The sequence below is a fragment of the Cebidichthys violaceus genome, unplaced genomic scaffold (assembly GCF_023349555.1).
Source record: "Cebidichthys violaceus isolate CVI_PGR_0920_01 unplaced genomic scaffold, fCebVio1.0.p SCAF_3, whole genome shotgun sequence".
Classification (NCBI taxonomy): domain Eukaryota; kingdom Metazoa; phylum Chordata; class Actinopteri; order Perciformes; family Stichaeidae; genus Cebidichthys; species Cebidichthys violaceus.
In genome coordinates, this window is record NW_027176483.1 from 18182348 (window position 1) to 18197232 (window position 14885).

Genomic DNA, 14885 nt, shown 5'->3' on the forward strand with positions numbered 1-14885 from the left:
ACTTTCAATGACATGTATGTGTATGCATGATAAGTGATGCATTTAAGATGAAATTCATTCAAATTGTTAAACAAAGTGAACAGCTCCCATAACATTTTAAGTTGAAATACAGTATTCAATAATGACCAATAATGCATCCATTTTTTAATGTAAAGGAGGAGAATGCGTTTCATAAATGTACTCACAGACATCTCATTAACAATGCAGTTCTTTTATTTTGTATAAAATCTACTTGGTAAGCTGCATATTTATACACAATCTGACAGATGTATAGTGAAAATGAAATACACCTTTTTGAAATATGGCTGACTGCATTTATGATAACACAGGTGACAAAAACGGATTTGAAAAAACCTGATCAATCGCACCAAAACACAATGACTTCTGGCCTTAACATAGTCGGACCATTGGCACTTCTTTTGTCTGAAATTAAACAAGACATTTGGTTGAGAGCAATATAGGAACTGAACACAACGCCACCCGTCCAGGTAATTATGTCTGTAGTGTTTATATGTTAAGTTTAACAAAAACACGGCTCTCCGAAGAGAAGAAATACCTGGTTACATATGACCAAGATAAGGCAGTATTGACAAAATGATGAACACAAAGCAGTTGTGTGACAGGAATAAAGTTTTCAGCTGATACAGGCTGTATGACCACAGGAATACCTTTCAGTTTTCTAATCTGCAATAAGCTCTGAGATGTTAAAGTTACAGGAAAAAGCAGGTAATGATAAAATAAATTATAGTTTGATGATGCTTCTATACCACATCTATACAAATAATTTATCTTTTTCACAGAAACAGCATTCGCCCTTGCACCAATGAAAGAGACGAGGCCAATAGTTTAATACGCGCTACTTTGTAATAAAAGCATTATAAATAAATACATATGTACAAAAAAAGAAAATGTTTTGAAAAATGTACAGGCACTTGTAAAACAACATTTTTTCAGACACTTCAGCTACTGCTAGACAAAATCGTTCCTGTGGATTTCCGGGTGAAAAGGATAATGCAGTCGCTTGAGTGTTATTTACTGCAGTGGTGTCGACACGACAAACGAATCCTCTGCCGTTTTTTACTTCCCTCCTGCTGAGCACACTTCAGGCAGTAAGATCCTTCAGGACTATTTGTATCTGCGGAGATTAATTCACCACCCCTCGTGTGCGATCAGACAACCTGGATATGAAATGCTCAAATTAACTCACTTAGCGGTTGCGAAACAAGCATGGCGTTTACACCAACTGGCCAAATTCAAAAGCACAACTGAAGGTCTCAATACAATGTAACATACAGCATCACACGGGCCAGGCTAGAGCCATTACAGCTTATGATGACTGCTGTGAAAACCCCCCCCAAAAAAACACCTTCACACACTTGAGTCATATCACTTTTAAACACTACTCACTCTGTCCTCCATGTTATGTACCTACCCCACACACACACACACACACACACACACACACACACACACACACACACACACACACACACACACACACACACACACACACACACACACTCCCATCAATATACAGTGCCTACTCTTGCATTATTTTTCAGTAACTAAATATTTCCATGTACTCCATTACTTTTTGGTCTTTCAGGAATGGGTGCCATGAAGCGAGCTTCCCTCAGACATCCCTCTACACGTTTACATACAGCATTATGTAACCAGCCCATCTGGATGTCCTAGATTGTCATTTGAGAATACAGTAGAACATGCAGAAGGGAAAAGTTGCTTTTTTTTTTTTTTTTTTTTAATCAGTGGCTTAAAAGGACAGGATGGGACACCAAAACAATGTACTAACCTGAGACGACTGTCCTGATCAGGAGCATAGTTGGACAAGATGAGAAGTCAACTAGACTAGATTATTCATGGTTAGATTCAACACTTCCAGTTCTAGTAAACAGCTTCATTCTTAAACCACCATAGTCGATAACCGCACCTCAACAGGTTGCATAACAAAACTCCCATAGGGATATACTGTAAATTTGTATACAAAATATTTACAGTTAAACTGTTCATTAATTAATAGATGGCACTAGATGGGCGAAACGCAGAAGAACTACTCCGCATGTGAAGACTGTATAATGTCCTCTGCGGCTCTGGAGGAGCTTTGTAAAGTCTGGGAAGACAACCCTGATGTGTGATGTCATCAGGATCATCTTAAATTACTTCATTTAGTTGAAAGAAAAAACTGCGTTTCAAACTGAGGGCAGAGGGTTCAAAAGATGACGGCACTCAAAGGGTCGTGTGTAGGATTTGGCGGAATCTAGCGGTGTGGCTGCAGGCTGCAACCAACTGAACAGCGCTCCGCTCGCTCCTCCCTTTCCAAGTCTGCGGTAACGTGAGACGCCCCATCCTTACCACAATAACAACACTTTCGGACCGACGGAAGTCAAACGGCATTGCACTCAGCAGGAACTGTTACCGCAGTTTGTCAAGCATGTTGGAGAACAACAGGGGCCTTCAGGTAAACGCTGTCAATCAAACTCTTACAGAAAACCAGTCGGTAAAAGGGGGAGGTAAACGTCTTTTTCCATCTTTATGAGCCACCATTGTTATTTTGAATGAACAGTTGTCTCTCTGTGTAGTCGCGTCACACACACCTAAACCGGTCCATGAACTGGCTTGCCGGACACAAACGCATTACATGAAGCCCGACGAGATCAAATGTTGCGTGATCTCGAGACATCACTAGAATCCAGCTCCCGTGGAAGGTAACCGAAATGCTACACACTGGCCCTTTAACAGGTAGGGAAGGTCTGATGACAGATGATATAGAGTTGTATTATGAGAAATCTAGGCAATACTAAATCACCGGACTGCCCCTTTAAGTGTGTTTTTCATCTTGTATGGACAAGTCCAATGGTCCCACTTGTAATTCTATTTTCTGAACAGGTAGAAACCTTACATAAATATATAAATTCTTTCATTAAAAAAATAAAAAGACAGGCCTGTCTAAATAAAATGATGACAGGTCTCCAGACTGGCTTAGTGATGCTGCAGATGAGTTTGAAGATGTTGTTTTGAGTGGTAAAAAAAAAGACTATTAACAATTGCAGATAGCTCAGGATAAAATCATTAAAAAAAACATTAAAAGCTAAGAAGGTGTGTATAGGAGGTGGATGAGTTCTACAGTAAATCTGTTTGTGGTACCTGAGGAAAAAGACGATGGATAGAAAAGATGACACAACATAAAAGTTTTAGAGAGATTTCTATAGAATTCAACTGCATTCAGGAGAGCACCACACTACCTGTGGTAAACCTTCGGGTGACAATACCTGCCCCTTCACGGAAACTGCTTTCTCTCATAACCTGACAAGCACTTCTCCAACGCAAGTCCTTTCATAAGTGCAAACACACGGAACTAGAGCAAGGCATTCTGGAAACAGTAGTGCATCGTTGAGTTTCGCCGGTGGAACCTGAATGATTGAGCGATTATTAGTGATTCCATCGCCCTCCAGATCTTTTGCATCCAAGTCTCAGTTTTTGAGGTCCTTTTGGTCAAAGATGATTCGACTGGCCAAGTAGATGGCGACGGCACCGAAGATGACGGAGCAGGCGATATAGGCAGTGACGGACTGGGCGAACTGAACGATCATGCCCATGAAGAGTGTGGGGAAAACCTGAGAGAGGAGGAAGGTGCTGTCTAAGATGGCAAAGTCCAAACCCACGCCGCGTTTCTCAAACCCCGACTCGATCTCCTCCTGTTCGGTGCCACCGGGGCTGTGAGATGAGCCATTCTGGCTGAAGAAGGCATGTCCGTAGGGAGTCCCCGGGGTGTGGTTCAGTCTGCCCTCCTCTTCCACAGGAGTCAAATACACAGAGTCCCGCTTGGTTGTAATACCATTTTTATGCACGCTTTGGGCTTTCCTTTTTGGCATATAGACCTGAAATGAGACAAGAAAAGAGTCAACTCATCATACAGATTTTGTCAGCGCACCATCATTGTGTGAGAGTTATTAACGGTTATCTTACCTCTTTCTCCTTGTGGTACATACAGGTGAGCGTGTAGGGCAGAGTCTGCAGTGTGGCGTACGCATAGCCAGTGAGGGACGCCATTATAGTGACCAAAACCACACTTTTGGACAGGCAGATGACCAAAGCAGAGACTGTGAAGCTCACCATACTGCTGATGTAGACCCACCGCGAGCCAAAATGGCGAACCAAACGGCTCATGACCAGGGAGAAGAAGGTTGAGGTAGCACATTGCAAGAACAGGCCCATACTGCCCATTCGGATACCTGAAAGAAAAACAACAACAAAAATGAAACTCATAGCTTCTCTCAAGACATCCTCTGTAGGTGACATAGCTGTAACGATGACTGCCTTGTTACAAACCATTGTCCCATCGTGTTGTCAATACAGAAACTATCTGACATCTGCATTATCTCTGATCATTTCCTTTTATGGCCCCATCTAGTGAAAGACACACAGCCTGCATAGCCAACCTTATGTCAACTTTAAACTGTGATGCATTTACAGCCGTTTGGATGAGCTAAAACGTTACTGTTCAGCCCATAAACACAAAGACGACCTGTCTTGGGAGACATTCATGGCACAGACACACCGTTTGTGATGACTGACGTGGACAGTGGCAGACGGAATTAACCATTAATAAATCCTTAAAAAAATCGGAGAGGACGACACACACACACACACACACACACACACACACGCACACACACACACACACACAGGCCGGTCCTTGTTTACTGAGGCAATGTGTGCCGTGGCCTGAGTCTGGCCCCATCAGCCAGCCAAACAACAAGCATTTGGATGAGGTCTCATCACCTGACCGAGGCAGAATTTGAAGTTCAAACATAGAAAGAGTTGCAGACTTAGATTAATAAGATTAATTTAAATTGCCTGCTGCATGGCATCAAAACACATTTTTAAATGAATACATTAACAGCCAGCTATGGTCTTAACGAACATTTATCAGTGACAATATTGTAAGCGGCTCACAGCCAACAGTGCTAATAATTGTAGCCACCACAGCTCTACAGTTCTGTGACCACACCGTCGGTCGAGACAGCTTTATCAGCTGTAAGCGCCATATGAGCGCAGGGCAGAGCGCAGCCATTAGCTAGCCGGTGGGGCACACTCCCATGCACTCAAAGGCACGAGCAGCCGGCCGGCTGTGAGGACAAAGCACTGAGAAGCTCAGATTACAACAGACAGAAGGATGGTCGACCTCTCACTGCTCAGGTAGACATTACTCCACTATATCTCTACATTGCAAATAGTTATTTGCTGCTATATTAACGCTCTGAATATCGAATTACCCTTGAAGAAAAACCATTATGTGAAACAGTCTCTACCACGAGAGGTAAAGATAATGTTCTTTAAATGAGTAAAAGAAATGTGTGTGTGGTTCTCCAGTACAGTACAATCCTACAAGCGTTTGCATTCTCTCTTTGAACTAACTGCAAAAATGAAAAATGTCATTTCCAACAGTTTCCATTAATGACAACATGTTTTAAACATTTTAGTCAACTATCGGATTTCTTTTAGCTGCGGGAAAATGTTTCCATTTTGAACAATGTTCCCAGTTAAACCACGACTATTTCACCCTTTAATTAAAGTTTTCATCCTCGGAAGCTGGAGTGACGACATGTCTCGACTGTTTTTTTATTTCTGCCCGCTATCAACCTGATCTCCCAGCTTGCTCTCCGTGAACAGTGCGGGTCAAAAGTCCGACAGCAGAGCAGAGAAACACTTATGTGAACGGAGTAAGTGGATCATATTACTCTTGGAAAGCCCACTTTACAAACACTACAGAAGCTAATGAGGACCGAAATTCAAGCCCTCCGAGATATATAGGACGGAGGCAGAATGCTACTGAATCTGTGCACAGGAGAACTGCTGCAGTATGGGAAAATGGATGTTTCTGTAGTACGAGCTTCACAGATAGCTACTCTGCATTGCAACCATTCCCAGTAGGAGAGATGATCACAAAAAAACGCAGTTACTGTTAACACAGTGAAGTAAAAAAAAAAGAAAAAGGTAATGCAACTACAGACAAAGCAGATTACCTTGATGCAGAGGAACATCTGCAGAGTGATGTGGTTTAATTACGTTTCACATTAAACAAAAGCAGCTCAGACAGACCTCAGAATTGTGCGCTTTGTCCGTCTGCAGGACTTGAATGAACACGTTCTTTGTGTGCCGATTCCTTGACATTAATTCTTTGCGAGTGTGACATTCCTCGTGGTCCAGCAAGCACAGGGAGGAGAGACAGAGGAAAAGTAAAAATGTAAACAAAGTGGGGAGGGAGACTGAGTTGGAGAAGGAGGGAGGAGAAAAGAATGTGGATGGAGGGATAGAAATGTCAAATGAAAGAGAAAGAATGGTGTGAGGGCAGAGAGGTCGAGTATGAGGATTAGGGGATGAGAAAACAGGTGGACAGTAGGAGGAAAAGACTGATAAAATGAAAAGGGAAGCAGAAAACTACATAGCTCAGCAAAAAGAAGGAAGAGACATGTGGCGGAAGATGATCAGTCTGGCTAGACGGTCAACAACAAGAGACTTAAAACACTTAACTCTGACACGGCCCCACTATATTAATACATCTGCAACTTCTCAACCTGGACAAGATGTTCTGTCTCACATCTGTTTACCTCAGCGACATTCTTTCTCTTCACTGTTCTTTCTCAGGGATTGTCTGGTAAAATATACCAAAGACAGAAGTCTCCCTCTTACACCACTGACACGACAGATTTGGTCCGGTCTATCCAAGAAGTTATATTTAGGTAGAACCACACAGCTAAGCATTGGCAGAGCTATAAAATATAGCCATACAACTGTCAACAGGATTAGTGTCAACTCTGTGATTTACAGAGCAGGAAAGGATGAATACTCTGCATTTGTTTGCCATTTCTAAAGCGCAGGGGTGGGAAGAAATACCTGAAATTCTTTGGATTGCCTTGACATTGGCTTAGGCATTCTTATCCAAAGGATTTGTTACTTGTTCAGTGGCATAACGTCACAAAATGTTAACCATCTCATGTAAAGTCGTGCGTCAGAGCCTATGTTAGTCCTACGTGTCCTAGAGACCGAAACGAGGGGAGCGGGAACGCTTGTAGGCATGCAAGAACACAAGCTCCGTCTCTGTCCTCCACCTGTGCCCGAGGAATGTGAGTGCATCCCGGCCAGCTGTGACAGAGCAGACAGCGCAGCCAGGATGGACCCTAAGCCAGTTTACGTGGACAGGAGGCGGAGCTAACGCCTTTAGGACATGTCTCGAGTCTCACTAGCGAAACAGACTTTTGTTTCCTACTATGCTATCAGTAATTCATTGTTTTCTTGGTGATGATATCTTTTTAAAAAAATCTAAATGATGAGATTAATGGAGGCACAATCTCACAATATCTAGTGTGTATACCTCAATAAGCTAACAAGAACATTTGTTTTTGAAGACAAAGGAAGTGAGCTCACGTAACACACAACGTTATTATATTGTATAAAGAAGAAATCTGACCGTCAGCGTATCTTTGCTTGGACACACTTCCTGGTAACGCACTGGGCACGCCCTCGTACAGGCCTTCCCCCACAAAGTCTGTGTAGAAAAGCATAAAAGACATGACAGCTATCCAGCTGCATAGCTGAGCCACGCACAGCTGCCTCATCACCCGCGGGACATGGCAGTAGCTCCTGTAGATGGCCGGGGTCATGGACCAGCATGTTCTCAGCAGGCACAGCAAGGGTCCAGACTTCAGCAACCTCAGGTTGCACTTCAGCAGGTAGCAGCATGAGCGCGGCACGCCGCACCGGCCGGCCTCTATCGTACTGGCTCCTGGCTCCAGTAGAGATCCGGACCCCGCCGAGCCACTGCTGGCGCACGGGGGTTCCTCAGACACCTTCATGGTGATGAGCACACTGGAGATGAAGATGAGGGTGAGAAGGGAGAAGAGGCACTCGGCCTGGCCTCCTAGGTAAGCAGAGAGCAGGCCCCGGCTCCAGTCCAGTGCTGGGAGCAGATAGCCCACACAGCCTCCCAAGCTGACCATGCAGGAGAACATGGCAAAGGCTTGGTTGTAGTCCTCTTCGTCCCGATACAGGTCCGACAAAAGAGCCTCCAGTGGTGTGAAGCACACTTGTCCACAAAAGTCAAGAAGCCCCACCCCAAGGATAAGGAAGCCCACCTGTAGCAAAATGGTAGAACACGCTTTCATTTCTTGTCTTGTGCGCTTTGTAGGTAGAATTCACCAAAAACAATGACAATAACAAACCATAAACAGGTATCCTACCTGGAAGGAGCGGCCTCCCCAGGAAAGGCGTGCAGCCAGTATGTCGGTGTGTGGAATGATGAAAAGTGCCAGAAGGACCCCAAAAGACAGCAGCCAGATGAAAGGCCGTCGTCTGCCATAACTGCTGTGGCAGTGGTCACTGGCAGAGCCAATCAGAGGGATGAATAGGAGACCGAGCACTGGACCAATACCTGTGGACAGAGCAGGAACAAACTGAAGCAGTCAGAGACTAACAAAGAATAGAATATGTAGAGGACAAACAGGAAAGACTCTGAATGTGGACGAAGTAGAAAGAAATTCAGACAACGTTTGAAACAAACTGCATAAGAGGAACAAGGTGTTTTCCTGCTGGAAAAAACTGACACACTTATCAAATTGGTATGAAATCCTTAAATCACACATTGCATTTGCACTTATACTTTCCAAGCAGATTTTTCACAACATCCCAAAGGTGTCGATCAAGTCTCCGTTCAGCTTTAGTGGCTTACGATGGCTTCTATGACTGGTTGTTTGGTTTTTTTTTCAGCCTGCCTTCTGCCGGTCCTGTCAAGTCCTGCTTGCTGCTGGCCTACCAGGCAGTGAACTGCATGTGCCTCTCTGCCATCATTGTTGACTGCTAGTGAGGTTCCTACAGATGGCCCGCTGCCTGAGGGTTAACCCACCCTCAGCTCAGCCTCCCCACACGGTCGGGTCTGGCTAATTAGAACACACCATGGTACGTGTGGCGTTCACATACACACATGGAATATCCAAAACGACACGATCGCTGGGAGGTTGACATTTAAAAAGGTACCCTGTGGAGTTTCCATTATAGACATGTACAATTTTGTTTATATTCAGGGTTTCTCAGGAGGACGGCCCTTTGTGCACAGACAGTTTGCAAATTCATGTCTGTAACACATACAAACAATACCAGCACCTCTTCACGAAAACATAGTTCTACAGCGCCACTCGTGGTCAAGCATGACTGGAATATACACACAACTAAAACGCTTTCTACAGTTTGACAAGCGACTGAAACAACATTTGTGTTTCAGATGTCTGAAAGGAACTCCAAAACCTGCAGCACATTTCTTCTTGCTTCAGCTGTGGAGGCCCATCACAGCAATCCTCACCATCTACAGCTGTAAGACCAACAGTTTCACACACACTATTTCCACTCAGTAGCTGGTTCCTACTTGTTGAAATATACTTAACATCACGCACACACATACACCAAAGCATGCGATTGAGGCTGTATGCAGCGAGCAGCCAGTATCACATTAGATACGGAATTACAGCACGGTTTGGCAACTTAACAGCGCACCTGAAAAGCAGGCCTGCCAGCATGCACAAAACAGCATTAGTGGTAATACGTTAGAATGACTATGAGCTCATACAGAGCCTGCACCAGCAGAATGAAACAAGCAACAACTAGAAGTACCGCTTAGCGGTCGTTTGCCTCCGCCAACCTGTGCTGCAGATTACATCTGCCTCCGTCCAAAATGTCACTTTGTCCTTTTAGACATTTGTGTGAAATTCTCATAATTAGCATAGAAATGATTGAGTTATGGCCAAACATGTGTTGTGTGAGGTCACAGTGTAACCTGCAGACGTGAGGTGACAGTGACCAAAATCTTACCAGTTCATCCTTGAGTCCAGATGGATGTTTGTGCCAGATTTGAAGACATTCTCTGTTGGCGTTCCTGAGACATCGCGCTCACAAAATGAAGCATACTGACAACCCGAAAAGATAATGCCTTCGGCCACAGGTGTCGCCGCCAGAGGCGCATACAAAATCATTGCAGACTCTCAACATTCACTCTTCTCTGAATCGGACCACTGCCATCAGGAAAAAGACCTGACATGTGCCAAAGTGCAAATCGAACCACCTGAAGCTATTTTTTGTTCGAGTCTCCATCAAGCTGCTGAACTCCAACTCTAAATGTATCTTCTAAATAGAGCAATGTGCAGTAACTACACAAACATTTTAGCACTTGGCATTTTAAAATGACAAGTTCTTTTTTAAGCTGCCATGTTATCAATGTCAAACGTTTCTTATTTCTTAAGATGTTTTCATGTTGTTATTGTGATGTGCTTTATGTAAAGTAATGGACTCCCCGTAGAGTTTAATCTACCCTCAATGCTTTCCATCCTCTGAAAACAACGCTTTCCAGCTCTAGTTACGCACACACACAAATCAGTGTGGTGTCTAACCTCACACACACACACACACACACACACACACACACACACACACACACACACACACACACACACACACACACACACCCCTAATGTAAAATGTGTCACAATCCTCATTGTGCTTACATAAATACTAAATATGCTTAAAATAGCGAGAGTAATGGACACCTCAGTGTTAAAGCGCATGGAGTGTCTTCTTCGCTAACAGAGAGGAAACTAGAGAAAGGAAGTAACAACTGGAGGATGAAGCAGCCAACAAATGGCTATTAGATAAAGTAGAAAGCAGCCATCTGTGAACCTGACACTACTGCTCGGGGAAATTCGCTTTAACCCCCCCAAGACACAATATCTATCTTCATTCAAATAACACTCAGGCACTCCATTATAATACAGGGAGATGAGAATCAGGTTGAGTGCCAATTCCAAACTGGCTTACATGCAGGCTGTTTGGGAGGACCTCTACAATGAACTCATTTTTCTTCATATCACCAGCAGCTGTTACAGAAACGGGAGGAGAAGCGTATATTGTTCTCTATACTTGAATAGTCACTTCTGTCATCCACACGGAGCCGTTTAGTTCTAGTGGAATTGTATTTATCATCTGCATAGTCACAAGGCAATATCTCAAAGAGACGCCTTCAGTGAAGACCATGTGAAGGCCATTTGGGCCAGGATAATGCAACTATTCACATTGCACACAAGTAAACTCAGTTACAGTGTGCAAATATATACCATATGGGTGATGCTAACTGTGTCTTTAGACACACATGCTACTAATTTGGGAGCACTGAGATGACTGACCTATTTCAAGAAACAAACCTGTCTGAATGGTTTCATTGGTGAGAGTTCTGAAAAGGTATAAGAAAGGGAAAGGGTATAGATCGAAAGGGTTAACGCAACTCAAGCGACAAACACACAACCAGTAACTGAATTAAATGTTAGCCAGACATAATGGATCGGTATCAGCTGCACATTCTCTCTCCATCGCGGTGTGTGTAGCCGCTGTTACACAAGGCCACGGAGCAAAACTAGCTACTTTTCATGGCTCTGCCCAGAATTCCTGGATATGATGTAAAAAATGACAACAGTAAACAAAAGTTTTGTACCTTTTATGTAAAAAGAAAAGCGTACGCATCAACACCCCTAAATTGGAGGCTTACAATGTTCCGTTTGTATTGAAGCTGTCACTGATTCACAGTACACTACAGTGCTCTCATTTCAGAGGCTGTTGTTTGTGGCGCGTTGGATTGCATTACATTGTCAACATTTTCACAGCATGCATTAATTACAGTGTGAAATGACACAACCACCACTAACGCAATGCCTCCCTGACACAGTCTCAGCAAAAAAAGCATTCGGGATTCAAACACATACCGTCTTCTTGATAAATCTATTTCAAACTTTTTTTGCAATTGAATCATTGTCCTCATCTCAGAGATATTTTTTGATATGTTTTGTATTTTCCAGCTGATTGTTCCCTTTGCTTTTCAGTGGCACGCATGTGCAACCCTAGTTTAAGTGTAATGCCAGAGGAGCACAGACTCAGTGGCATTTAACCTCCTGCATTCTTTCTTTACCAATAAGAGATGTTTTTAACAACAGGGTTACGATGCCTGTGCTACAGTGAAAACTGCTTTTGAGTTTCAGTATTTGTCTGTCCATATCCTGTCCCAAAGACTAGCCTCGCATAGCCAGATCCATCTCCACAGCGCTGTCTTAAAACATGCATTCTTTCTACTGGCCAGCAGGGGGCGACCCTTCCAGTTGCAAAAAGAAGTCTGGTTGTATAGAAGTCTATGAGAAAATGACCCTACTTCTTACTTGATTTATTACCTCAGTAAACATTGTTAACATGAGTTTATGGTCTCAATCGCTAGTTTCAAGTCTTCTTCAATACAGCATGATGTTCATTTAGTAAATTATGGTCCATTTAGAGTCAAATAGACCATAAAGCGGAGTGTGCTTTAGGGCGGGTGTTTACTGTGATTGACAGGTCGCTGCCGCTAGCAGAGCCGTATACGACATCTCTAAGTCACTCCTCTGAAGATCATGACAGTGATTTTGTGATCTAGCTAAAAGATAAGCAGATAAGATGCATTTAGTGAAATCATAGATGCTCCTCGTTTTACAATGTTCACTGTGAAGTGAATTCCATGAATTGCAATAAGCAAGACATGTCTCAGTCTGTCTGGAAACCGTGGCTCTTCCTCCGGCACTTTGCTCTCCTGCTGCCTTTCAATTAGCGCCAATTACCACCTCAACAAAACAACAGATGATATCTCCACTGATTTATGAAACGTCCTCAATTATGTCTTTATGACCTGAACGAGAAGGAAGATAGGAGCCCTGAGGCAACCCCCCCCCCCCCCCCCACACACACACACACACACACACACACACACACACACACACACACACACACACACACACACAAAGTTGGCCACCACTGGACAAGTTTACATCTTGTTCTTCTCATAGCGTTAACAGAAACTCGTCAAATCATTTTCCATCTGTGTTATAATGGCTTTAATGTAACCACAGCCCACAAAGCATTCAGACTGATTAAAATACAATCTAATTTATTTTCAGCCTCATGACAAGACACAAAGTATTGCAAAGTGAATAAATGGCACTTAAGGGCTATGAAAATCTATTAATTGGACAAGAAAACACTCAAGTAGTCAATAAACAAGCCACAGAGTAGATGGTCAAACCCTGGCAGTTCAGCACTATGGGCAAGTGTGTGTGTGTGTGTGTGTGTGTGTGTGTGTGTGTGTGTGTGAGTGTGTGTGTGAACAAGAACAACTTTGCCTGTCATGTTTAATAATTATAACAACAACAATAAATAGTCAGAATAAGGACAGAGAGGGAGAAATTATGAGAGCCTGTGCGTGTGTGTGAGAAAGAAGGAAGCAAAACACAGGCGCACACATACACTATGAGGAAGCAAACAGGCCTGGTAACCAGATCCCTAACTCTTACCTAGCACCATGGTCATGTAGCGCTCCTCCACTCCGGCCTCCAGCAGCAGGGGGGGCACGTATGTGATCCCAGCTGCCACACAGATCTCCAGGCCACAGGCCAGGGAGTTCAGCAGGACGAGACGCCACTGAGACCTCCATCCAGGCATATTTACTGGGGCGGGCTCGCCTTTCCTCCCCTCTGGGATGGCCTACTACTGGGGGCAGGGGAGGGGCACGAGGGGGAGCGCGGGGAGGCAGATGGTCTGTCCCCGGTGGGACAAGAGGGCTGTCGGGGAGGGACAGCGGCAAAGACACGTGGATGTCTCAGATGACCTGGAGGACTCATCCTCTTCTCAGCATTCTGGATCTGAAGAGCAGGGGAAGACGAAAAGGAGAGCTGTGAGAAACGGAAGGAAACTTTTAGTAACTTTTGATGGGCTGGGAACAAACGTGAGCGAGGGCTAAGTCTTGCCATGTTATATAGGTCATTCCCAGGTGGCTACACCTGGAGGTCAGTGGCCTCCGGTTGCATGGGGAATGTCTCTCACGACAGCATCCAATCAATGCAAATTCCAACTTTCTTCTTCTTTTTAATGGGAGTGGAAGCTACAGTCTGAAGTATAATATATGTGTTCTCAGCTCCTCACCAACAGCTTCAGGACAGCAGTAACAACAACAGGCGGACCGAGAAGATGAGTCAACTGGAGCGACGTGGCGAACACACGGAAACCATTTGCCAAGAATATTTTTTTTCCCTTTGCTGCATTGCTTGCCTTTATTCAAGTCTCAAAACACGCATGTCATGGTCGAGGTTTGAAAGGAAGACACCTTTAAAGAAGAAGTCTAAGTCCTGATTTACCATCTCTCTCCTTTATACACCTCCCTTCCCTTTCTCCATAATAACTCGAGTATTAGAGGGAGCCTTTCCTGGGTTGACCCTGTCATTATCTCTATTATTAAGCTCTGCAGTCCTCCCTCCAGATTTCTTTTTGCAGAATACTACCATTGTTCAGCTGAATGTGTATGAAAAAAAGTCTTTATCACCTGAACAGACATAGAGAGCGGAGGTAGGACAGAACATCTGAGAGGAATGATATTTCACAGCATGTTTCACCAGAAAACCATGTTGTGATTCTAGAAAAGTGATTGTTGTAAAGATCATGCGTTTCAGTCAAAGGCTGAGCTTTGTGTACGAAGACAAACGGAGCACCAACGTGAACCACATCAAACTGTCTCCTTGTTATGTTTTGCACGCTGTCTCACATTGACAGACGAGTCAACCACACATTGAAAGATCCTCACAGGCCTCATTGTCAAGATACCATATGTTCAACCTATCCCTGTTCCTAACCAGTCCTGCATTTCTGAAGACATTACAGTCTTACATTTGACTGATACTCATCTGAAGCATGGAGGTGTTACTTTCATTCCAAAGACAAAGAAAACATATCAGGCTGCCTGCAATCTGTGTGCGTTTAGA

General features: G+C 43.9%; 1 protein-coding gene across 1 annotated transcript in view; it reads right to left on the bottom strand.

Annotated features, from left to right (window-relative positions):
* Positions 1 to 195: 195 nt before the first annotated feature.
* The window catches only part of zgc:77158 (solute carrier family 45 member 3), a 29622-nt gene continuing 14932 nt past the window's right edge, over positions 196 to 14885 (bottom strand). Inside the window, exons 2-6 of the mRNA XM_068722601.1 lie at positions 13425 to 13772; positions 8259 to 8449; positions 7490 to 8153; positions 3985 to 4250; positions 196 to 3896 (exon numbers count right to left, since the gene is read on the bottom strand). Coding sequence (XP_068578702.1) covers positions 3489 to 3896; positions 3985 to 4250; positions 7490 to 8153; positions 8259 to 8449; positions 13425 to 13572 — 1677 coding nt within the window. The 5' untranslated portion in view covers positions 13573 to 13772 and the 3' untranslated portion in view covers positions 196 to 3488. The remainder of the gene's footprint in view (positions 3897 to 3984; positions 4251 to 7489; positions 8154 to 8258; positions 8450 to 13424; positions 13773 to 14885) is intronic.